This window comes from Gallus gallus, chromosome 4, assembly GCF_016699485.2.
Source record: "Gallus gallus isolate bGalGal1 chromosome 4, bGalGal1.mat.broiler.GRCg7b, whole genome shotgun sequence".
Lineage (NCBI taxonomy): Eukaryota > Metazoa > Chordata > Aves > Galliformes > Phasianidae > Gallus > Gallus gallus.
Window position 1 is genome coordinate 1,485,293 of NC_052535.1, and position 24,611 is coordinate 1,509,903.

Genomic DNA, 24,611 nt, shown 5'->3' on the forward strand with positions numbered 1-24,611 from the left:
GTTAGGCCCGGCCCTGGCCGTCAGCATGCGACTGGGCCCAGAGGAGGGGTGGGCGCCAAAAGGAGGAAACGCAGGGCTCTGAGGTGTGCTCCTGGAGCCTGGAAGCACGGACAGCACAACAGGAGTTTCTCCCGCGGGTGCCTTAGAGCTTCTCTATTTAAAGACAAGTGAGAACACTAAGTTTCACTTCATAATACCTAATGACTGCTTACTGCGTATCTAGAGCAGCTCTGGGAACTTAGTTATACTTCACAGAAAGAGGTGTTAGCAGTCATTAAGGAAAAAATGAAAGGGATAGGAACTGAGATCAAGAAGTCTGTTGAACGTTCAGCACTTCATGTGTACTGAAACTGCATGATAACTGTCATGGGAACATAGCCAGATCAATACCTATGTCAGCATTTGTGTATGTACCTGCACACACCTCGCCCAGAGGACAGGAAGGTGCCAAAAGGGGACTCCTGATCTCTTCAAGTATGCGCACAGCAAGGAGCCTGACACACAGATACACTGTGGGACAGATTGAAGAACAGATGTCTGCTACAAGGGCAGTGAATATCCAGGGTCACAAAGGGCTTGGCCTCCAACCCTCTGCCTTACAGCCAAACCACCATCTTTCCTGTATCAGGCAATGCAAGTCAGGTGAGAAAAAGAAAGCAGCAAGGCCAAGATCGGAACATAAAAAATGTTTATTCCTTAAAAATACAATGTTCACTTGCAGTGACACAAATACTCCAATTTCTTTAAAAGGGTTTTCACGTTTCCAGTGTAGCAGTCTTTCAGTGTCAGGAACAAAGTGAGCAGGTAGCTCCCCCCCCAGCATGGGCAGCCTGGTCCCAATAGAAAGGTTTGTTCCACTCATTTCTGCAGCCTGCACCAGAATAAGCCACATGCAGGTCCCTCACTCGTTTCTACAACTCCAGGAGGTATCCGTTACCAAAGCTCTGTCTGACGACAGCGTGGATTCTTTTTCATTTGGTTTTCTGATTGTTAAAGCATTTTACAGTCTATCTTACTAATCTTCTGCAGAGGGCTGAGTGTCTGATGTTTACTGAGAACATGAAGAACAGCCCTTGGGAAGGTGCAGTCTGTGCTGCTTCTCTCACTTTGTGAAGATCAGTCTCAAAAACAGAGCAGGCGGAGAAATTTGATGGCAAAGACTTAGTAAAAGTACAGATCTGATGTAGGCCTTTTGCTCCACCCAGATCAGTAGAAAATTAAATACCCCTCCCACAGTTTGATTACAGACTGAGTTTGCAATGCACACCCCAGAGGAACTGCTATAATCACACTCCTGGTGACACTGCCTTCACATTAGCTTAACAGTTAAACCTTCAGTAGAGAAAAGAGCGTGAAAAAGAACTGATTGTTAGGCTCAGGGAGACACTGAGCTAATTAAATCTTCTGCTTAAACATATTTAATTTTTTATCATATAAATGTCTACAAAATGCCTTCTTTTTCCTTTTGGTGGTTCTAGAAACCAGAAAATTATTTTTTTTGTATTTGTCTCAGTGGATAGTCTATGTGTTTCTATCAGTAAAAAGAAGGTACAATGATAACCAGAGATTTGGGCACACGAAACAGATACAACATTGGCAAAACACTTAATCTACATGCTGTGCTTAAAAATATCAGACATGAACTTTGTACACAAAATGTATCAAACAGCACTTTGCTTGTTAATAAAATAACTCAAAGAAGCTCCAGCACCTGAAGTTCCTCCTAGTGCTAATCTGGACTTAAAATTTCACTTACATTATTATCCCATGCGTGCAAGATAATCATCATAAACAGAGGTAAGAGGCATCCCAAGTTTTCTTGACACACACATCCTGCTGTTGCTTTCAGTGTTAAGTTGGTTCAGCTGAAGTTCAAGTCATTTTCAGGCCATCAAAGCCACAAAACTTCCATTTTTTCTCTAAACTGGCCCCAACCCCACTCAGCTCCTGTTTGAACGTAGTTTGTAGTCTGGTCATGAGAACTTCCACTTCTGTGGTGCAAATCTGTGAAGAGAAAAGGAAAATTTCACTAAAAAGCAAGACACTTTTGGTTACAGAAGCCCTCTAATGACTGGATATGTTCAAGCTCAAACATGTATAATTGGTGTTTAATTGGGAAATGAAGGTATTAGTACACCTACTTTGCTGTCCAGGCGCTGCAGGTAGGAACAAATGTACTCTATGCTTGCTCCAAATGGGTGCACGTGAAGAAACGTTGAAATTATTCCTGGGGAAAGGAATGCCACAAATGTCATTTTCATGAGAAATACCAGCTGAGAACACCAACCAGCTCTCTGCTATTGCTAGCACTGCACACAAGGATCTCGTTTGGTATTTTTGGTTTTAAATACAGAGAAGTTTGGCCTATGGGCTGCAAAGTAAACAACAGCTGATAAAAGTAAACAACAACTGATACAGCTGGCTAACATGTAGAGATCTCACCACTCTCACTCCCTGCCAAGTAATGGTAATGTGCTCCACAACAAACCTTGCCAAGACTCAGCAGGGGGCTGTCATAAATGTGGGCTAAAGTAGAGGGAAAGCAGAACTCTGCTCCGGCTGTAGCAGGTCAAGGAGCAGGAGAAGACAGAGGTACATGGGGAGAGCAGCAGAGGTACGTGTGTCCTTGGTTGCAGGACTCCCATCTCTGTAGCATAATTCAAGAACCAAAAGGCAGTCACTAGCAGCTGTGAAGCCACTCTGAAGCAACTCCCACCACTTCGGGTCTCTAACATCATCACTCATCAAAAGGCCTTACCAACTAAGAGAGCTTCTCGTTCTGATTTCACAGGGCTATTGCTCAGTGTCTTCTCAACTGGACACTCCTTCTCCTGGCTGCATGCACAAACTCTGGGCATACTGCTCTCCTGCAGAAAAAAATACACAGGGCCTGTTCCACACACCCACAGCACAGGAGGCACACTTACACCAAGCAGCAGCTCGGTAAGACTTGACTTTGTATTCTTGTTTTCCTGTTTCTATGAGCCATCATATTGCTTTATTTATCTATCTATGCATTGCAAAAGGCATCCAACGCATCAGAGTCATGTTCACGTTGCTGTCAGAACCTGCATGTCTGAATTACCAAGCTAGACTAAAGCTAATGATGTTAATTAAAATACCACATCATGCACTTTCATCATCCCTTGGTCACTCACATGACATCTGCTCCGGGAGATCCTTTAAAAAACAAACAAAAACTAGCCTAGATAGAAAGTCTTGCAGCAATTAATTCAGATGCACATATACGTTTTTCAGATGCATAAACAGTGGCAGCATGATGAAGCAAGTGCCTACTGCCTGCAGAGGGTTTGGGATCAGAACTCTCCTTGACTTGAATTCACAGTACTGAATTAAAACATAAACTGCATAATTTATTATCCTCAAAATAATGGATAACTCAAAGTTTTTGACTTGTAAATATATGTATGTAATGACCATTATGTACCACGTTTGTACACTTCACAGCAATGAATTGCTCATTTTACAATGAGATGTCACCACCTCCCTCAATAAAATACTGACTAAAGCAGCAGAAGACTTTACTTACATTCCCTTGGCCATCAGTAACATCTCTCTCTTTGTCCTCTTCATTTGCTACGCTTTGCTATGTATAGTTTAAGAAAAGGAAAGATTATTGATATTAGTATGTTATTTTTGTTCTTTGATATCCAAAGCTCCCACACTGGAGATTACTGGTATCCAAACTCTGTTTTAATTACTAAAAGTTAAGTATTTATCACCTTTCCTAGACCAAGGCACAAAATGGTGGGGTTAATGATACAAAGTCAGGGAAGGACCTTGCACTTGCCTCTCAGTCCTCCCTGAGAAGTGCTTCGTATTTCTCACCTATCCTGTAGGTACACACATAATTGAGTCTGCTACAGAAGAGAGGACCAAGCAAGCTTAGATTCACATGCAAGCCCACAAACAAAATACAGCCTTTTATCTATCTAGTTGCTTCTGATGATTGTCTCACTGTTATATGAAGTGATCAGCCAGTTCACTGATGATATGCAACTTCCAATTAATCAGGTATTTTTTTTCTAGCTTTCTAAAGACCACTGCTCCTAAGCAAGGGCTAGGCATCTTCTACACCCTCTCCTTCCTTGCACATACTACAGGCCATGAAGTGCAAGAACTGTGTTTACTACTGAAGAATGAGAAAGGATCAAGAAGTCACATACCTGCTCCTTAAGGGTTTCTAGTAATGTTTCTATTTTTAGTTTGTCTTCTTTCACTTTTTCTAGCTCAGCTTCTCTCTTTTTGTATTCATCTTGAACTTTCAAAAGATGCTGGAAGAGAAAAGTTGAACAGTTCACAGTTCTTTCAGCATGGTTACGTATCCTGGCAGTGACATATAGAGAAACTTTAACTCCCTGACATCTGCAAAAAGGAAAATCTGTTGTCTGGCAATTCCTGCCATTTCCTCACACACAAATAGCTGAAGGTAATTAGAGAAGGCTTCTCCAGTAAGCTCTGATGTTACAGACAGCAATGCAATTAGTTCCTACCTGAGATTCCTTCAGTGAACAATCACAGCCACCACAGCATGCCTGCAGGTTCTAATTTTAATGAAGTGCTTAGCTGAACTATCATGTACTCTATTATACTTTGGTTATCAGTCTGGCTTAATACATGAGGGGATACTGTTAAGATTTACAAGGAACCTAAACACTTGATATTTGGCCTAAGGTAATCCCAAAGAGCAATACATGAACTACAAATTGATGTGCGAATGAAAGCCCAGTACACTTCAGGAAAGGCTGCAAAGCAAGCTTGGGTTATCCCACCTTTTCGCTCATGGTAGCGATCAGGATCTCACGGGGTTTCAAGGGAAGGTAAGCACACTCATTATTTCAGGAGGCACAGCCAATATCACACAAGGAACTCATAAAGCATGATTAACAGAAGACCTTTGCTTGTGCCTGTGCTCTGCACCACAGCCCCCCCGCCTTTGTAGCAAGGCCACAGCCATACTGAAGCCCAGGCCCACCTGCTGCATTCCCTGCAGAGCCTGCTGGAGAAGTTTCAGCTGCTGCTCTTTGGTTGTGTCTTCATCCCTGCTCGCTTTGCCATGCTCCTGCTTTAGGAGTTCTACTTCATTCCGGTAGGCATCCAGCTGCCAGCGCAGACTGTCATTTTCTTCTTTCAGGGCTTCCACCTGTGACACAAGTGCTGGAAAACAAGGCATGCACTGATCAAAAATCAGAGCCGGCTCTCACGGCACACAGAGCACATTGACAGCTCTGTGGCTCCCAAGTCTCAGTTACAAATCCAGAGTACTAAAGAGAGTTTCTTACAACCACTCTTTAGAAAAATACACTGCTCTGGACAAAGAACATCTCCTTAGGAGGAAAAGCAGTATTTACGTTAGGAAAAAAAAGGAAAAGGCAAAAGAATGTGTTGGAGTAAAACGATGATGTAGGCAAGGAAGTAGGTTTCCTAACCAGAAAAGCTGAAAGACTCTGGACAGGCTCCACTGCCACCCTCAGCCAAAAGATTATCCCCATCAAGCCATGGGATGTAACACCTCCATCAGCCCGGTGTTGATAAATTTAGGGATGGGGTTATATGACATTATTACTGCAAAGATATCTTCAGCAGGTTTCAAAGCATACCCATGATGTGGAGTGCATGCTCTGCCACCTGCCCTTGCCGTTTCCCTCTGCTACTTGGGCCGTGGTTACAGCCTACTGAGGCATTTATACAGGACTTGGACACTGTACTTGGAAGGCTAAGAAAAGGCTACAGAATTAGGATTGGTGAGGAAAGGTAGGAGGTTAGGGGGGCGTGGATAACATAGGAAATATTTTAATATCAATACGTAACTCCGACTGTTAACTTGCTGTTCACCCTAATTCAGCAGGAGATGACAAGTAACAATAAGTGACAAGGATTTTGAGAATTATGATCATGTTTAAAAACTTCTGCAAAAGGAATGATTGATAAGGCAGGAGCTCAATGGAGCCACAATAAATGATTACAAAATAACAACTGGTTGGAGAAGCGGCCTTCTTTTCTCTCTGTCTCATAACGTAACCTTCAGATGTAAAAGGCAGAGTGTTATGTATGCATGTTCTGCACCTATGATTTGGTAGGATTTGCTGCAACAGGATATCAAGCACCAAAGTCAAAAAGGCATCAGGAGCTTGGAAGAAAGGGAGAGGCAACAGAAATAGCTATAAAACCCACCGCGTAAATAACCAATATCCATTGATGTTGTACTTGCCTGTAAAAAGGTTTCCTACAGCTTCCTCTGAAGTTCTGGTACTGGCACAGTGCTATGAACTTCTTACTGTCCAGAGTTTGTATGAATGCATGAAAGTTTAGCAAGATTAATAGGAGGCAAAGCAAGTATGACAAACTGCGTGCTGTTAAACCTCCGCAGCAGAAAACTGCTGTTGATTTTGCCCTGAACAGTCAGATCTGAGTGGGGCTCCTAAAACAAACCACTGGAGAGACATATACTTTCATATGAACTGCAAGAAGTAATTTACCTGATTCATCTGTTTCTTTCATTTCTGATGGATCTTCTATTTCTTCATCAGACATTTCCATTTCCTCCTCTCTTCGAATGCCCATTAGTTCGTCATTATGAATGTTACGAATTTCCTAAGGTTCAGAAACCAGATGTTTTTTAAATACAGATTATAAGGAACAGGTTGTATGGATAAAGAGATGCGAAATATTAAGTCTGCAAAACACAGCTCCACAATACAGGAAGAGGGAAATGATAGAAATTTGGCACAGTCTACTCAATCAAGAACAACGTCTAGGATGAGCAAATCTATCAGCATGACTGACATTTCTGACTCTTCCATCTTCCTTCTAAGCCACGCTCTCCTTCGCCTCAGGGGAAATGAACACACTCTCAGCCTGGATGAGCAGATACCTTGGGAACAACAGGGGGGAAAGGGCAAGAATACAGCAAACCTGAGTGGGAGGGACAGGGCTGGCTTCAGTTCCAAAACAACTGCTGCCTGCCCTGGAGACCACACGCAAAACGGCAGCTGGGTTGAAGATCGTAGAAAAATGTTCCTACTGTTTTTAACTGATTCTGCCCAGCAGCTAAAATCTAAAAGCTGGCCTAGAAGCTGGAAGAGCCTGCAGAGAGCACAGCACACAGTGAGGCCAAGGCTGCCCTGGCTGCACAGCAGGATGTGCCAGGGCTGCTCTGTGGCTGAAGGGGAGCCATGGATGGGGAAAGAAAAGCATCAGAGGAGAAATACTTAAGCAGTGCCCTTCCAAAGCAAGGAAAGAAGCTGGCTGGTAGATATAGCAGTTTGGTGTTTCACCAAGTCTCAAGCTGCCACGGCTTCTTCATGAGCTGCCCTCAGCTACAAGACCCACCTGCCCTGTCTGGCAAAACCATCTTAAATCACCACGGACAAAGCAGCAAAGACCCTATCCCAGCCCAATGACTCCCAATACAGACCCATTCCCCACACTGCCCTCCAAGCTTTCCTCAGATTAAATTCCAACAAAAACTGTAGCAAGAAGAAGTTGGGGGGCCATCTTCCTTTAAGAAGCAATCCTGAGAAAGGAATGCATGCTGAGCCCAGCAGCACCCCTGGAAGATGCCTCATCACAGGTCTCACTGCCTCTTCCCACTGGGAGAACTTACCTTGGAAAAATAGACCACTCCATATGGAGAGCGCGTTCCCACCCCAACCATGGTAAGTAATCTCAGGCAAGCAGAAAAGAAAAGAGCAGCACTAGGGCTCAAAGCAGAGGCATAACCTGAATCAAGACTCTCCACTTGGCTTTTTGGGTATAAAGACAAACATTAGCTCCTCCATTATAGCTGCTAAGAAAGGACTAATTCAGTGGGATTTGGAAAGAAAGTCTCAGAAATGCAATCTCATGGAGGGTTCTCAGCTGTGAACTTTCCAAAACAGTCATTCAGAGTTTAACACAGTCGTGGAGGATCATTCCTCTGCTTTTTACCAGAAGACTGTTCACTGAATATTAGCAAACTCTGCAGATACTCCAATTTTTCTCAGATTGCAGCTATGCTGAAAGTTGGCCTGCATATACCCAACCCCATAGACAAATGGCTTTTGGATAAACAGTTACCACCAACTTGTTCACTTTGCCCAGATTTACATATGACGTTAAAATTATTTTAAAGGTGAAAGGTGACTTTTAGCTTTGTTGGAACAGATTTGTTTGTAATAAGGTACATAAAACATCAGGAAAACACAGAAAGGCTTAGGCTGGAAACAATACTTCCTAAGGTCTTTAGGATAACTCTGTCTCTCTTTGAAGAAGTGTTCCCTGCAAACCCATATTAGGCTGCCCAGGGCCTTACTCAGAACTCAAAGCTGGAGATTTCCATCACCTTGGGCTCTTCTGCAGGGCTGAACTGCTTTTCAGGAACAGAATTTGAGCCTTAAACTCAAATGAAACTTCCTCTGTCGTGACACGCCCCCATTGCTGCTCACCCTCATGCTGTGTGCCTATCAAAAGAGACCCATTCTGCCTCTTTGTGACCCCCTGCTTTAAATAGCAGAAAGCTGCTGGTGGGGGCCCTTTCAGCCTTCCCTTTCCCAACCTACACAAGCTCAGCTCCCTTACAATCCTAGCAGACATCTACCAGATGTTTGACTAACATGCTTCCTTTCACATCCCCCCCCACTCCTGCACCACCTTTAAATCCTTATTTCCCCACTTAGCAACACTGATGCATGAAATAAATGTGTAAGTATGAGAATAGCTTCCCTCAGATCTTTCAGACTGTCCGGCTGCAATTATTTCCATCTCTCAAGTCAATCGGTAGAAATGTGAAAAAACAGATGGATCTCAGTGGTAACCCTTGTCTTCTTTCCCTCAATATCTCTCTAGAAATACTTCTTGCTTCAACATTAAAAACAGATCAACATTCAACTTCAATCAGCATACAGATCTTAATGTAATGCTACCAGTAACACAAATGCTAACAGCAAGTTCATTACCTGGAACACAAGAGACGACCGAGTAATTCCCATCTTACACTGTGAATTAAGATGTTGTTATCCACGTGAGCATTGTGCAAACTTAAAATCAATATCCTGACAAGAAAGAGACTGGCTGGAGGATCTAGCACAATAAAAAATTACCAACCTCTGCTTGTTTGCACCACACGCTGATGTTCTTACGCTGAGCTTTCGTGAAATGGTCCCAAGCCTTTTGTTTGGAGGCAGAATGGTACACGGCCACTATTTGCTCGACTGTAGTATCAAATCAGCAGACAAATCAGGCCAGAATATCATCCAGAGAGGGCGAACAAGAGGAGTAAAGGAGTAAAAGAGTGGAATCAGGCAGGTGTTTGGCTAACCTTTTGTTATAACACTGTACTGTGCTGAAGCCATGCTCAGGACTCTGTGCCTGGAAAGGAAGGCGGGTGCTTCACCAGGCCAGCACCACAGAGTAACGCTCAACTGGGAACACTGCATCTGCATCAGTTGGAAAAAAGGATGGCACACATGGCACTGAAAGAAACATTCCATGGGCAACACCATTTATGAGTGCCATGGGTACACCTGGACAGCATTTGCTCTCTAAAATTTGCTCTCACTACTTGTGAAAGCTGGCACTTTGTATGCTCTGAGGTCCAATGGGTACAGTCCCAAAGAACAGTGCAACAGCCAGAGCACTGCATCCTATGCATCCAGCATCAACTTCTTTTTCTTCCTTGGATTTATTCCAAAATATTTTCCTGGAAAATTTGCACAGGTTTTTGGAAATGCAAAGTGCCTCCCCTGGGAGGAGAATGCAACCAGCAGCAGGAAGCACACCTAGCTGGCTTTTGTGATGCTGTAGTAGGTATAACTCTTAGGAAATGAAATCATCTCCCTGCTACTTAGATTAACTAATAAATCTAGACGTGTCTGAGATACCACTAGGTGTTTTATAGAGGTGACTTGCATGCTGTTGACTATTACTACTTACTCTGCAGTGCATACTGCTTTTTCTTCTGGACCGTGTGCCCATATTTTTTTTAACAGAATAACATATAAATAAATCAAATATCAGACAATTAACAGTCAAATTAATGATCATAAAACCGAAGTTAAGAATGTTCACATCCTAGCCAAGAGGTTCAAGGAGACTTAGTAAAGCTATGGAAAAAAGTACTCTTAAAAAGTATTTCAGACTTAGTAAAGAAGAGATGCGTAACAGGCTACGAATGGGTTGAGGACTGCTACAAACCACACTCTGGAGCTAATAGAGCCAACGCCTCTTCCTTGATTTAATGAAGTACTGCGACTCAGGTTCAAAATTCTGTTCTGCAATAGGTTTTCACCGTAACTTCAGCTGTGACTGAGAACAGGGTACTGGGAGCACTCTAATGCATCCTACCTTTGATGATTAAATCCTGCACATTTCGCTGAGCCATCAGATTACCAGGAACTTACCTTGTCTGTACACAGAAGTGCAGTGTTGAAAAGATTATAAAATTACTAATAGACTATAATTAAAAGAGGAAAAAAAAAATTAGGAATTCATCTCTCCTCCCCTCAGATGTGGACTCCCACTTCAATAAAAGGAACCACAAGAAACTTTTGCCAAGCTAATGACATATGCTTATAAATTAAGTGTAGCTGCACAGAAGCCATTGTCGTTTACGGTTCTTGGTGATTTTTTAGTATGATCTCACCAGACTCTAGAAATTGAGCATCTTCCCTACAACAACAAATAGCAAACACTCAGTGCAGAAATACTACTCACACTGAACCAGAATCCCTGAGAGAGCAAGCTTGAACTTCTCTTTAGCTTCTTCCATCTCCTTCTCATGAGCTGCCTTCTCATTCACCAGTCTACGAATGTGGCTGTTGGCCGACTGAATCATGGAGTAGAAGTTGTTTGCAGTCCTTCTGTTCACTTCTCCACGCTCTATCCAGGTGAGCAAGGTCTGCACAGCTTCTGAGAACTTAGTGTCATCTGCAGCAAGAAATGGTATCTTTAAATCATGGAAGCACAAGTTTACCTGTGCAGCTTTCAGATCCTTTTCCTGCTGCCACTCAACTGCCCTCTCTCAAAGGTCATCTTGCTCAGGTTGGCTGGGTTTCTGAAAGCACAGCATTACCCAAACACAAGATTGCACAAAGGAGTCCAAGTCTAATTACAAGCTCACAGAAAGCTGTGGATGGACCAACAAGAAAGAGGAGAATCAACTGCTGGAAATTTATGAGATAACTAGATGCACCTATTTACATGTACTCTTCCGTGGCAGTAAATATCCTCTGACTGAAAGAATCAGGCCACAGATGGGGTTTAGGCTTCATAAAAAGCCTCAGAATCATAGAATGGCCTGGGTTGAAAAGGACCACAAGGATCATCCAGTTTCAACCCCCCTGCTATGTGCAGGGTCGCCAACCAGCAGACCAGGCTGCCCAGAGCCACATCCAGCCTGGCCCTGAATGCCTCCAGGGATGGGGCATCCACAGTCTCCTTGGGCAACCTGTGCCAGTGCGTCATCACCCCTTTGTGATTTAAAAACATCACTTAAACACAAACAAAAATGGTTTGGAAGAAACCAAAGTGAGGGGTATGTTCGTTTTTACAAGACAACTCTGTGCAGACAGGAAGCTGCAGGCCACAGAACCACTTACCTTTCAGCTTCTCTGCAACAATGCTGCACTCATGGTCAGAGTAATGCACAACAGGAGGTGGGGAGGGTGGGTGGAAGCGTTCCTCTTCCAACCTCCTGCGATGGCGCTCCTCCCTTGCCAGCATGCGCTGCTTGCACTCCCACTCGTAGAGGTCATCCCGAGCCTGGGCAAAATCCACGTGCAGGCGCCCAGTGTCCTTCTTGTCAGTGCTGGAACCCAACCTGATGCGATAGCCTGGTGGTGATGACAACAGTGTTCGGATGGGATAGGGGATTTACACGATGTAGAACCTCCCTCTGCCTGTCTGTGACTCCCACAAAGAAAGCAGGACCCTGAACAGAAGGGTTTATAGTTTGCAGAGGTCTACAGTACCAAAGGTAACAAAGCATTGCTCTCTTTCCCATCAGGAGCAGCTTTTAGATATTGAAGCAGACAAGCATTAAGAGCAGAAAAAGAGGCAAACCGACACCATGTGAGACAAATGGCTATCGAGCCTATCATCGTAACCATACAGAAGTCGTTACACTCACAGCCCAGGATTTTAAGCTTCCATCTGAGACAGAAATATACCTACCAGAAAGATACAGCGCCTTGTCCACCATGAATTCCTCAGCAAAGCGGATATGACAGAAATTCTTCTTACTCTTCCGAATAGCAATGACTTCTCCACACTGCTCAAACACTTCCATAATGATCTGCTCAGTCCCATTTTCTGGCAGCCCCCCAACAAACACGGTCTTACAGCCTGGGGGCCTCTCTCTTGTTGCTGGAGGGGGCAGATCTGAAGACAGCAAAACGAAAACAGGCCAGGTTTGTCAGCACAGTTTCCATACGTCTGCCCACCTGCCCTAACAGACGTCCTGGTTTCCTTCAAATATAAGAGTTAGCCACAGTATATTTGACTTGATTGACAAACAGTTGTACCAAGCGTTGCTGAGGTGCTATACAACAACAAACACGTTTGGTTTGGAAACAATCTAGTAAACATCTGAGGTTGAGTCAATTTCCTTCACAGAAGCTGATTTGGTGCCGTGTTTTGGCTTTGAGATGAAAACAATGTTGATAACAGAGATGGACTTAGTGGCTGTGGAACAGTGCTTACACAAAGACTTTTCAGCTTCCCATATTGCCCAACCAGCAGACAGCCTGGAGGTACATGAGGAAAAAATATAATGCAATGGGTGAACAGCTGGCTGAGAAGTCTGACCAGTCACTAAAGGGGTTCCACACAGCTGTTCTCTGATGTACACGTTTCTATGTAGGTATTTTTCTATATAGACACACAAATTCATAGACAGAAAGGGGACAAAATATAAACAGACGTTACGTGGGTTAGGTGGGAAAAGAGTGCAGCTCTTGCAATGAATGATCTCCTTCACAGCAGGCATGTCTGGAGGAATGGGAGGAGGGACGATCCCCAAGCCTGGCATCATGGGGTTGATTGGAGGGATTCCAGTCATCATCCCAAGAGCAGGATCAAAATCTAAATGGGGGAGAGAACAAGGGAATCAGTCTTGGACTCAAACAGTAATTGTTCATTTGGACAGCAAATGAAGCACTCCATCTACAAACATCAATGAAAATTACCTGAATAAACAAGAGAGGGGACACCACCACTTACCTCACCAGAACTTCGCATTTGTACCCTTGAAATAACTTCTAAAAAGCTATTTGTCAATTGCCTCAGAAAAATAGATTTCCTCTGTTCACATCAACTGCTCCCCTTTCTACACCACAGATACCACCTCCAATGTAGCACCAAAACCTTTCCCAGTAAATACTGTATTACCCAAATAGAGAAAGTGTAGGAACTTCAGCAGTTAAGAAAGTTCCAGAAGAATTCTGGGTAAAACGTACAGCAGTATTTAAGGAAATACTTCACCATTAAGTGCAATCTACAGTGACAACACACATCTCACCTTGCTCAACTTGTTCCTAAGCTTTATTCAGATGTAGTCGGAGCTCTAAATAAGAAGCACGCTATTCTGCTTTTTGCTTTTAGATTTACCACCAATGCCAACTAAAACTAAAGAGAGTTGTCAAACGTGAGCTATTTCATCTGTTCAGAAGCTGTGAACCTTGGGGAAATCAATACTTTCAGACAACCAAAATGGAGAATGCTTAAATACTTAAAACAAATGCCTTACAAACAAAGCCCATGAGTTGATAACATCAGCAGTTAAGGACACCCAGCAGCACCGGGGCCAGCTGGTACTAGCAGGTTGAGATCCCAGCAGCTGATCACCTTCTCTACTGTCTACCACCATTCCTCTCCCTGTAGCAAAAGAAGCTCTGAAGCCAAAGGCACTCCCCAAAGCACCAAAGGACGCTATCACTGAATACACAGTTTTGAGCGCTGCAGAACTGGCTGAAGCTGGCTGCCTTTTACAGATGTAAGCAGATAAGATTAATTTTGCAGGGCACAGATGAAAATTGCCAACAGGCAGAACGGAGTGGTGCAGAGATAGCATTTTCCTTTGATCTTAAGCTGGCATCATTTCATATGCTATTCATATCGCTAACGCAGGGAAACGATTTTGTATTCTGCACTTTGCAAACACTACTTAAAAACAGCTCCTGCTCGGCTCCACAGAGATCTGCGTGCAAGACAACTCTCAGCGCACAAATGGGATGTCTCAGTTTGGTAGCTGAATTTCATTTTCCTTTGTCATTTGAAACATTTTGTCTAGGGCTACATTTTTACACACTTTACCTACAAGGCTTTGCTTGCAAGTGTTGCTGTTTGCTTTACGCCACACGTGAATGGTGCCAACAGACCCAAAGCGAAAGCTCCACCGTGAAACAGACTTCAGAGAAAGGGAAGAAGTCTTCCTAACCCCACCCTAGATCCCTGCTGAACTTCAAGATGGAAGTCACCTTGTGAACAGCTGTGACTTTCAATGGTAGCACTCACTGAAGATATAAGGCAGCAGGAGAAAAAATAAAAGACCTATTTTGGAGCAAGTAAGTTCCCGATCCAAGCTGAAACGACAGCATCACCACTGAAAGCAAACTGCAGTTCAACAAGCTGGAAGGAAGAGGAATGACCAAAGCTCTCACTGCGGGGAGGAGGGGGGAGATGGAGCAACAGTGACCTGCTGGAACAGTGCAGCGACCGTTGGAATGCCCAAGTGTAAGAATCCAAAGATCTGCTCGCCTTCTCAGCACAATTTGGCAAAGGTACATCTATGACATCAAGATTAGTTCAGCACCCAGTGGCAGAAAACAGAGACAGCGGGGAAAAACAGGAGCTGGAGAAATCAGAGGGATAAGAAATCCGGGATGGGTATTTCTCTGATTCAGGCTTTCAAAGAAAACATGAATCGATACAATTAACAGAAGGAAAAGAACTAGCAGAGAAGAGAACTACATTACAATGAAAGGTAGAAAGTGTATATACAGGGGGAAACAGACCCCAAGGTCTTTGGATTTGTGGTGAACCTCACTTTTTACAGCTCCAACAGCAACATACTGGACAACTTGCCATCTTGCCTAGGGGGCTGCTCTTCCTGTTAATAAGCTTATCTTGTGGCTACAGGCCAGCATCTGAGAGGCTTGCAATGCTAATTCAGAAGAGCCAGTCTCCATTAGCAAGAAGGGGAGAAACAAAAAGAGAGAAAAAGAAAAAGAAGAAGCCCTCAGGGACTCTAAGAGGTTCAAAAACATCAGGCCTGGCAGCTGCTGTTTGCTGAAAGCCGTGAGAACTTTTACTTAAAACTAGTATTACCTGGATGGCGTGAAAGATGATGTGTATTCATTTTAGACATTGTAGTCTTGTCAAAGCATCTCACAACTACATGCTTTACTTCATCTGTAGAAACAGAATGAGGCTAGTAAGTTCTCAAGCATTTTCAAACAACTTTTAATGTGACCTGAAATTTTAGTCTCACCTGACTCTGAGCAAAGATGGTCCAACTCATTTCAAGCTTCCATTACCTCTCCTCTTTCATTGGTACTACAAATATGTCTGGTCTGAACTTCAAACCATCGTTGTGCTTTACAACAGATCCACATTCACCAGGGCATTCTGCTCTCTTGCACTCGGGTCACAAAAAAAACATTGTGCTCCTTCTAAACCATTCTGAGTCGTCTGTCTTGGGAGCAGAACTGATCTCAAAGTCCAATCTCAGAAGGATCAGAACGAACATTACTTGGAAGCCTAAAGTCTTCCCTGTTCTTACAGCAGGGAACGGAAAAGCGACTTCAAACTTGTGTGCTCTCCCAGGACAGACTTCTACTGACTTTTATTTGACACATGCACATGAATAGGAGAAAAATACATGAAAGCATCTCTTACAGCAAAGACAAATGTGAAACAAGGCCTAGGGAACAGAAGAGTACAGACTGCATGCAAAATTTATATCAAGTGATGCCATTAGCTAAATATAGGCTCAGCTGCACAGCAAACTACCTGCACTGTGCCACCAGAGGAGCAATAGGATTGTAGAGTACCACCAACGCAGGCACTCTCTCCTTAGGTATGAAGGCAGTTATTCAGGCATGAGACAGCATCCTTCTCAAGTGCTTAATTGTAGCAGAGGACTGAAACAGTAATTTCAACTCAGGATTTTGATTCACAGGCCCATCACGCAGCTGTGAAACCAGGTATTGCACAGCTCTGTTGCCACATAGGAGCCCTTTAACATACCCTGGACAGGTTGACTCATCCCTGAGCAGTACTCCAGACCATCAGGTGGTCATTTCTTGAGCAAAATCCTCCATTAATTTCTGCCAAATCCATTTTACTGCCTTACTGCTTTCTTCATCATTCCTCTCCCACTCCTCAGCCTATGCAGTTTTAGTTCAGCTTAGAATAATGTGTTACTTGGTATCACTGGCTTCCCCAGCTCTGTAGACACATCTCATGTGGAACGCTTCCCCTGCTGGTCTGCTGCAGTTATCTGCAGGTACGACCCACCTTCCCACTACCCCAGTAGCCATTGTTTGCATCCATAAACATGTATTTCTTCTGAACTCAGTTTCAAAATCAGTGGCCTCTAGATATATTGCTTGCTGACATGAACACATTTCCAATGCAGCTTACAAACGTGCACTGCATATAAAAACCCATTAATCCAACTCAGCTGACACAGGTTCTTCCCAAAGACACGTTTGAAAGAAAAGGTGGGCACAGCCCGGATAAAGTCACACACCTGGCAGGAGGGGCTGTCCTGTCATCCCCATGGGAGCCATCCCCAGGTTGTTCATCGCAGTGGCCCAGGCAGTTGGGTCTGACATTGGCAAGCCCATTGAAATGGAGTCCAGGCTTAGATTTCTGCCACCATCTGCTGAGAGAAAAGAAGGTGATTAAGAGCTCAGCGCGTACCTTCATTGCTCTGTATGACAAATGCTGCTCAGCAAGGCTCTGCTGTATCAGCATACAAAAGCAGATTTGACCGCACCACACAGGAAAGAGCTCTCTGAAAAAAGCAACGTCCCTATCGAGTAGATGACATTTCAGGGATGCTTCCAAGAGCACTTAAAATTCTGGGTTTTCCATTACAATGCACAGCTATAAGGGACCCTGAAGGAACACTGATTAAAGATAAGAATTTACGAAGAAGGGGGAAATGTTCTGCAAGTATAAACTGCCACAAATGCACTGAATTCAGAGATGGCCAGCCTGCTCACGCAGAGGATATTTCCACTGCCACTTGAAGACATTTCTTCCATGCTAAACAGGGAAATGAAGCAAAGAACAATGGCACATTTCTGAACGCCCCCAGCTCCCTCCATCTTATTCAGAGGAGAGGTGCTGCAGCCTCTGATCATCCCCACACCCTCCTCTGCACCTGCTCCAACAGCTCCACATCCTTCTCGTGCTGGGGGCCCCAGGTCTGGAGGCTGTACCGCAGGTGGGGCCTCACAAGGGCACCTTCTGCACTGACACGTCAGCACAGCAGTTGGCTTTGGTCTGCACTAACACAGACGCCTTCTCTTTCACCAGATATCAAGCTGCTACATGGCTTACCTGGAGGAATGTTTGTTCTCTTCCTCTTCTTGCCTGGATCACTTCCATTCTCAGTTGGGCTTTCTGACACGCATACACCACTCGGGCTGCCAAACTGCAGAGATTTGCTGTTGCTGGCAGGATCAAAGGACAGATGGTTTAAGCCTGAAATACAAAAATAGATTCAGATACTTTATAACAGTTTGCGATGCCTCAGTATCACCATCATGAAAGCAACCTGCACCACGTGCTGCCCGTATCCTTCAGACCCCTGAAACAATTACGCCTCCTGTTTGTCATCCCCAGTATGCCCCACTCAATGCTATACTCATACCTCTTCAAAATATTATCTACAAACATTATTCCCACCATCCCTCTCTGGACCCACGCAAATCAAGCTGCGTGATGCTATAAAGCAGGGTTGCACCTCTCCTGCATTGCGCAGTATTTCCCAGTTCAGAAACTTGGAAGCCAGAAATTCATTCTGTTTCTTCCAACCCACAATAAATATTTAGCTTAGCCTGGTTTGTCACCAGTAGTGACTTTACCTGGACTCATTTACTAGCACAAACATGAGGCGTGCCTCGCTTGCAATTGCTATTGCTATTTTTAATCAAGGAGGCTGGCAAGCAGTCGAGCCCTCCTGTAGCCAAAAAGGAGTGCTCAGCAATCCATTCCCTCAGGAAGGAGAGCTGACAGATCTAGCTGGGGATCTGCAAGAGATATGGGGAAACAGAGCAAAGAGGAGACAGATCCTTAAACAGCCAGCCACCACACACAGGAGGAAAAGCTCATTTTGCACATTTGAACTAGAAGTGACTGAAGAAGAATTGCTTTGCAGCTTCCAGTGCCTTGGAGTTCAAGGCATTACATCCATTTCAGAGTAAATCTGTGCTGTCACCTGTTAGATGATCCACAGCCCATGGCCAGCTATGCCTCGTGTACACGCCAGCAGAACACGGCCCCCGTTGTGTCCCTGCCTCTTTAACATGGCCTTTTGCTCAAAACGAGAGGTGCTAACAAGAAAAAGGGACTCCAAACAATTCCACGTTACCGGAGGCTTCAGAAATTCAGCACTTGGAACATAAGCTTCGAGCACAAAACCAAGGACAAGTTTTGGAGAGGCGTACTGCCCTCGGCTGAGCTCTGAGTTCATGATCCCATCTTCTGCTGCATTCAGCACTTGTAGGGATCCAGAAGTGAGGAGACATCAAAATATTCTGCTGTATTTACCTTCGTCTCAGCAAACTCACTCTGAACTCCAAGTCGGTGCAAAAAAAAAAGCAGCCCTGGACAAAAATAGCTGCATTTCTGCTAAGGTGCACACATGTTCCGGGGGAAGCAGCACGACGACAGAAGCATCCAAGCTGACAATGATGCTGCCTCCCAGCACCGAGGGGCTGAAACATGGCAGCTATTTCATCTGTACCAAACCTCCCCCAGGCACGCTGCAAGCCGGAGACAGCACTGTAATATCTATTCTAGAGGATTCCACTTCCCAGAACTTGCTAATAAATACGGTTGCTGTGTATGGCTGTAAATAGACAACAGAGTGGATGCGGAGAGCCTAAGGGGGCTCTCATCTCAGCTGCTGAAAGGTGAGAACCCCAGAAGCAGCCAAAAAGCTGAGTGCTGTTCAGCTGGCAATAACAATAGCTGCACCCAGCTATGCAAGATGCCTATGGCACTGCTTCTTAAATGCTCCAGAGTCAAAATATCACTGCAGTCCTGAGGGTTCAGGAAAACAAATCACAGATGCAGCAGGTTAAAAACAGAGAGGCCGTGCATGATAAAGAAACAGCAAGAAAGTAGAAGAGTGTTCAAGAGGTGTGTGGATGAGGTGCTAGGAGATGTGGTTTAGTAGCTTAGTGGGTAGCAATGGTGATGGGAGGACGGTTGGACTGGATGATCCTGTAGGTCCTTTCCAACCTTGTGATTCTGTATGACTGTAATAATCATAGAAGTTACTTTCTTATCAAGTATTAAACTTCAAAGCATGTTTTCTCACACTTGGGTGAAGCTGAGCACACTGACCCCAGGCAGACACTGCTGGTGTTGGGCCTGGCACAGGGATGGACAGCCAGCACTGCCCGCAGGAGCATCACACCACACCAGCACCTGTGTGGGAATGCTCCTCACCCAGACCACTGCTTTCTATCCCACTGGAGAGCAAAAGCAGCTCTTCAATGCAATTATTTCTATCACCCCTACTGGAAAAATAAGATCCTTCAGCTACAGGCCAAACGCTGGGCTGCACGGAAGGTAAAGGACGCACCCACAGTGCTGCAGCACTGCCAGGCAGCTCCTGTGTCAGTGAGGTGCCCAACCAGCCCGACAGAGCAGCACAGAGCAGGAGGGAGCAGCCCAGCTCCCAGCTGCCCTGCAGCCACGCCAGCCAGCCCAGCCACTTGCTGGAACTCCCCGTGATCTGATTCAGCTTGCTCCCCCGGCTGACACGAACACAGCTCCGAGGAGCAGATCATTTTCTGTCAGGCTCCACGTATCTAAGTTGCCCACAGAAAGCTCTGCTGCTAATGAGACACGCAGGAAGGAGCAGAAACAGACCTACAAACGCTCTTAAGTCTTCCGCACGGCTGTCCACAGCCTCTCCACAAAAATAAAGCACTGCATAACTGCAAACCAGCAGGCAACTTGTTGTGTAGCAGCTGTGAGCCTGCAATGCCCTTCCTGCTTCCAGCAGGCAGATTAACAAGAAGGAAGCTATAAAAGGAGAAGAGACTGTGGTAATGGGGCCATTATTAAGTACTCGTTTCTCTTCTTGCCTTGCATCACACAGGAGCAGAGGGGAAGGGGTTGCTGCTTCACTTCCAAGTAAAACACTATGGAATGGGTAGAGACCAGTAGTGCTGGTTCAGCACACAGACAGGCGCTGTGTCCCAGAGCTCCCAGTCTCACCAAGATAATTAGCAGCAGCAGCAGCCTAAATCTGCAGCACGGTCTTGCAGAGATTATATGCAACATAGGAGAGATGGAGAAAGGAAATTCCCTCTCATACCAGGCAGGAAACACTGGGTGCCACCCAAGAAGTTGATTTTTTCAAATGAGAGACTGACAGCAGGAAAGGCTGCAGTAAAACACCCATCTTCACTGGGACCTCTGTATAACCAAAGCAGCTGCATGTTTTCAGCCTGGAGAAGAAGAGGCTCAGGGGGATCTTATCAACGTGTATAAATATCTGAAGTCAGGATGGTAGGATGATGGAGCCAGGCTCTTCCAGTGGGACACAGTGCCAGGACAATGGTCCTCATGGGTCCCTTCCAACTCAGGATATTCCACAGCTTCACAATACTGTGAGATGACTGCCAGCACAGGTCCTCCTCCCACAGCAGCCCCAAGAACAGCAGGCTGCTGCTCCACGTGGTCTTTAGCCCCGGGTTCTGCCTGCTTTGACTGGGGACATGTGGCAGCCTCACGCTGCACCCAACAGCTCCACCAATGCACAGACCTTCCCATCGCTCCAGGTCTGTGTTGATGCTAAATATGGGTTTAGGAAGGGCCTGAATACAGAAAGGAAAGATCTCAATGTTCCAGGCATAAATCAAGGCAAGTATCTATCCTCGCTGGGTCCCATGCCAGGCCTTTGACAAGACTTCATTTCCCAGCCACTGGCTCCCACTAAGAGAACTTGGCCGTCTGTCTTAATGACCAGCAAAATGTATGTGTGTGTACATGTGTCTACATTAGAGAGACTCAACTCCATTTTAACTGAAACGCATTGCTTTACAGATCATTCTTTTTTACTGACGGCAGAAAACGTTGACAGCGATTCTCCCTGGGGCACAAACTGGCACAGCTCACCGTGCAAGGCTTTACCACTGCATTACTGAAGGCAGTACCCCAGCAGGGCTTCACTTCAGGACTTCTGCAAAATCCTTCCCTGCTGCATTCACAACCATCCCATCAAACACCACGAGCTCTGCCCACAGACCCAGCACTGCCTGGGGGCACACAGAGCTGCTCCCCCCAGCACATGCTCTAGCAGCAGCAGCCTCGTACTACTGCTGATCAGGCTCTCATACAACTTTCTTGACATCCAACTGGTTGACAAGAAGAAGAAATACAAATCCATCCCCTGTAACTCAAATCAAGAAGTAGTAACAGGTACCCCAACACCTTCATATGCCTAAAAGCATTTCAAGCACATGCTTAGGAAGCCCACGGAGTTTACACCTGCTCACCAAGCTTCTCACTTACTCAGCATCCAGAAGGGAGGACTCAAGAAATGGGCTGACGCAGGCTTTGCTATAAATATGGATGTATCTTTTGCCAACATTGGCCAATAAAAGAAATACGTATTTCTCAACCTGAACAGTGGTCCCTTTTCTTAAACAGAAATAAACAGGACTGCAGAATATAAAACTCCCATCTGATTACGTACCACTTGTTCTGATGCCTAAAGGAGTGCACTTTAAAGGAAAACAAAGTACCTAACATCTGCAGCAATCAATTAGAAAACACAGAAAAGACAACAGCAAGGAAGGGAAAGGAGAGAAGAAAAGCACAGAGGCTTCAAAGTCACACTTCCAAGCCAAGCATTTGCTTTCTGGATCTGGTCCCCAGGCTCCACACCTATCTCTGGGATCGTGCACCGTTTTCTACTGTACTCCTGGCCTCACTGTCACAGGCAGAGCTCTATAATCATCAGCTGCCAGTCACACCGTTGGTACAGGAGCTGCCTAAGCATGCTGTAGAGATCAGCAAGCCTTCAACAGTCACTTCTATCAACTCCATATAATCCTGCATTCTAACAACTCTCATCCAGACAGCGTGAGAGAAGCACACAGAACACACACTGTACCTGCGTACTGCACCAGAAACATGGCCAGGTGCTCATAGTACTTCAGTATTTCAGCCAGTTTTCCTGCCACTGCCAGCCTGGCTGCCTCTCTGCAAGGTGCAGCTCCCTGCTCAGCGCCCACACAGCACTCCTGGCTCAGCAGAACACAAATGAAGGTGGGTCCTAATGCTAGCACAACTACTGCTGTGCTTCCCCACATGGGCAGTGCCAACGGAGGCACGAAGAGCTCAGGTTGGGGCGACGGTTCACAGACTGCAGCTGCATGTGTCACCATCAGTCTGCTGTGAGTGACACCCACGGGCTCGTTCCTGGATGCGGGGGAAGGAGGTGAAGGAGCAGGTGGTAAACCCATTAGCAGTAAGTAAATCTGAATTTGTGAGGGATTTCATACATCAATGCGCTAAGCACTGGCGGGCAGTTAGATAAACCCTACTTGCGTGCCTGAAATTGGTTGCCTTTGCATAGGAAGATTAAGCTCTGGTAATCCGTGAAGAGGCACGCAGCTCACTTCTTGATTCTGGGAGCTTAGAGTGAAAAGAAATACCAGCTTCAGACAAGGTAATTACTGCAGCAGGGCGCTGTAAGAGAAGAAGAGGTGTGAAGAGTCACCGTCTTTGGCTGCGAGGATGCGGTGTTCGCAGTACCAAAGGGCTGCCTGCAGTGTTTGCAAGGAAAGGCATTCACAAACCACTGCCAACACAGCTGCAAAAGCACAGAGCTGATCGAGTTGGATATGAGTTGGGTTCTAAATGAACAAAAAGGAAAATATCACATGCCGGTGTGTGCAAGCAGGCGTGTATGGCCACACAGCCCCAGTCTCTGATGCCCTGAGGGAGGCCCTCACGAGGCTGATGCGCTGACACCACTGTGATGAATGGCCAGCAGTACCAGCACTGAGCGTGCAGAGGATGCTCCCATCGCTGCCAAACCCACATTCTCAGAACACAAAGTGCTCCCCATCTCTGAATTCCAGCAGACAGGGCTGTCACCCAAAAGCCGAGCCGAGGGCTGAGTGCTGCCCTGCACACCACGGCCCTGAGGAAAGGCACGGGCGGATGGCAGCTGGGGGACACCCACAGCATCGGTGAGAGGAGCGGGGCTGCAAAGTGCCCACGGAGAGCGGAGCAGGAGGGAGCTGCGGGGAGGCGCCGCTTTGGGATCGGGGTGTTGGCACTGGAGGAACAGCAGCAGAAAACGTGGGGATTAGGAGAGCAATCTCACACCATCTCTGGAAGGGATTCGGGATGCCTCCGTAGCAACACCTCTGGAATTGCTGCGAGATCGAACCTCGTCTCCTCCGCGGGCTGAAGCCACTGATACGGAGAACATGACCTTAAAGCGAGAAACCCGACCTTACGGGGGCTTAGAGGGAGCTTTCAACAACTTGACGCGGAGGGCTTTCTAACGAGACGCTATTAGGTCTCCAAAGGTTAAACAACAGAAAGAGCAGCTTCTCAGCTTCCGCGCCGGGAAGGAGCGCGGAGCCCACGGACGGACGCACCGCCACACCGCGTTCGCGTGAGCGCGATCCGAGCGCACCCCGCGGGTCACGGCCGGGCCCCGCACCTCCCGCCGCGGCGGGAGTAAAACAACGACGGCAGCGCGGAGCGCGTCCGCGTAACGCCCAGAGAGCCGCGGAGCCGCGGGTGGGGGCGGCTGCGCGCGGCACGGCGCCCTTTGGGCCGCGGCCCCGGAGCGGAGCGCTGCGCCCGGCGGTCCCGGGGGAGCGGGCGCGGCACGCGGCGCGGCTGGAAGCGCCGCCCTCCGCCGGCACGGCGCGGCTGGAGCTGCCGCCAACGCGCCCCGCTTCGGCCGCTCCTCGCGGTAACGGAACCGCTGCCGACCCAGAAAGGCGGCCCGGTCGCTTCCCGCGCCGTAGGCCCCGCCGAGCCGACAGACGCAAACTCCTCGGCGGCTCGCAGCTCCCGCACGCACGGCGGCAGCGCGGGTTGAGAAGGAAACGCCCGCCGACCCCCGGCCGGCCCCGCACTCACTCACGCACTCACTGACCTCCCGGCCCCACTCCGCGCCCGGCCGCGCCGCGCCCGCTCTCCACGAACATCCGCCCCCGGCGGCCCCGCTCAGCGCCCCCCTGCGGCGCCGCCCATTGGCTGCCATGGCGCTGGGGGCGGGGCCTGGCGCGCACTGCACGCCGGGAGAGGGGCGGGGCGGGGCGCGTCCCATCCCGGCTGCAGCCCCTCAGCCGCCCCCCGGGGACCCGCGGCGGCCCGGCCCCTTTCCGGCC

At 46.7% G+C, this 24,611-nt stretch overlaps 2 protein-coding genes across 11 annotated transcripts; both read right to left on the reverse strand.

The window, feature by feature from the left end:
• Nucleotides 1–671: 671 nt before the first annotated feature.
• ENOX2 (ecto-NOX disulfide-thiol exchanger 2) lies at nucleotides 672–24,422 on the reverse strand. 10 transcript variants are annotated; one of them, XM_015278217.4, is made up of 16 exons: nucleotides 24,377–24,422; nucleotides 17,569–17,712; nucleotides 16,751–16,882; nucleotides 15,325–15,408; nucleotides 12,925–13,080; nucleotides 12,172–12,378; nucleotides 11,598–11,831; nucleotides 10,714–10,926; nucleotides 9,106–9,212; nucleotides 6,501–6,615; nucleotides 4,997–5,178; nucleotides 4,188–4,295; nucleotides 3,551–3,607; nucleotides 2,759–2,867; nucleotides 2,142–2,227; nucleotides 672–2,004 (listed from the first exon to the last, which is right to left on the reverse strand). In XM_015278217.4, the coding sequence occupies exons 3-16, from the start codon at nucleotides 16,845–16,847 to the stop codon at nucleotides 1,873–1,875; spliced, it is 1,887 nt and encodes a 628-aa protein (XP_015133703.2). In that variant the 5' UTR covers nucleotides 16,848–16,882; nucleotides 17,569–17,712; nucleotides 24,377–24,422; the 3' UTR covers nucleotides 672–1,872. The 10 variants fall into 10 exon arrangements, with proteins under 10 accessions (XP_015133703.2, XP_015133702.2, XP_046795926.1 ...); XM_015278216.4 differs by having other exon boundaries at nucleotides 16,751–16,885; XM_046939970.1 differs by having other exon boundaries at nucleotides 16,751–16,885; nucleotides 24,361–24,422.
• On the reverse strand, nucleotides 23,584–24,484 carry LOC124418365 (uncharacterized protein C11orf96-like). The gene is made up of 2 exons (XM_046940875.1): nucleotides 23,868–24,484; nucleotides 23,584–23,698 (listed from the first exon to the last, which is right to left on the reverse strand). Exons 1-2 carry the CDS (start codon nucleotides 24,482–24,484, stop codon nucleotides 23,584–23,586), a joined length of 732 nt encoding a protein of 243 aa, XP_046796831.1.
• Between the last annotated feature and the right edge of the window lie 127 nt (nucleotides 24,485–24,611).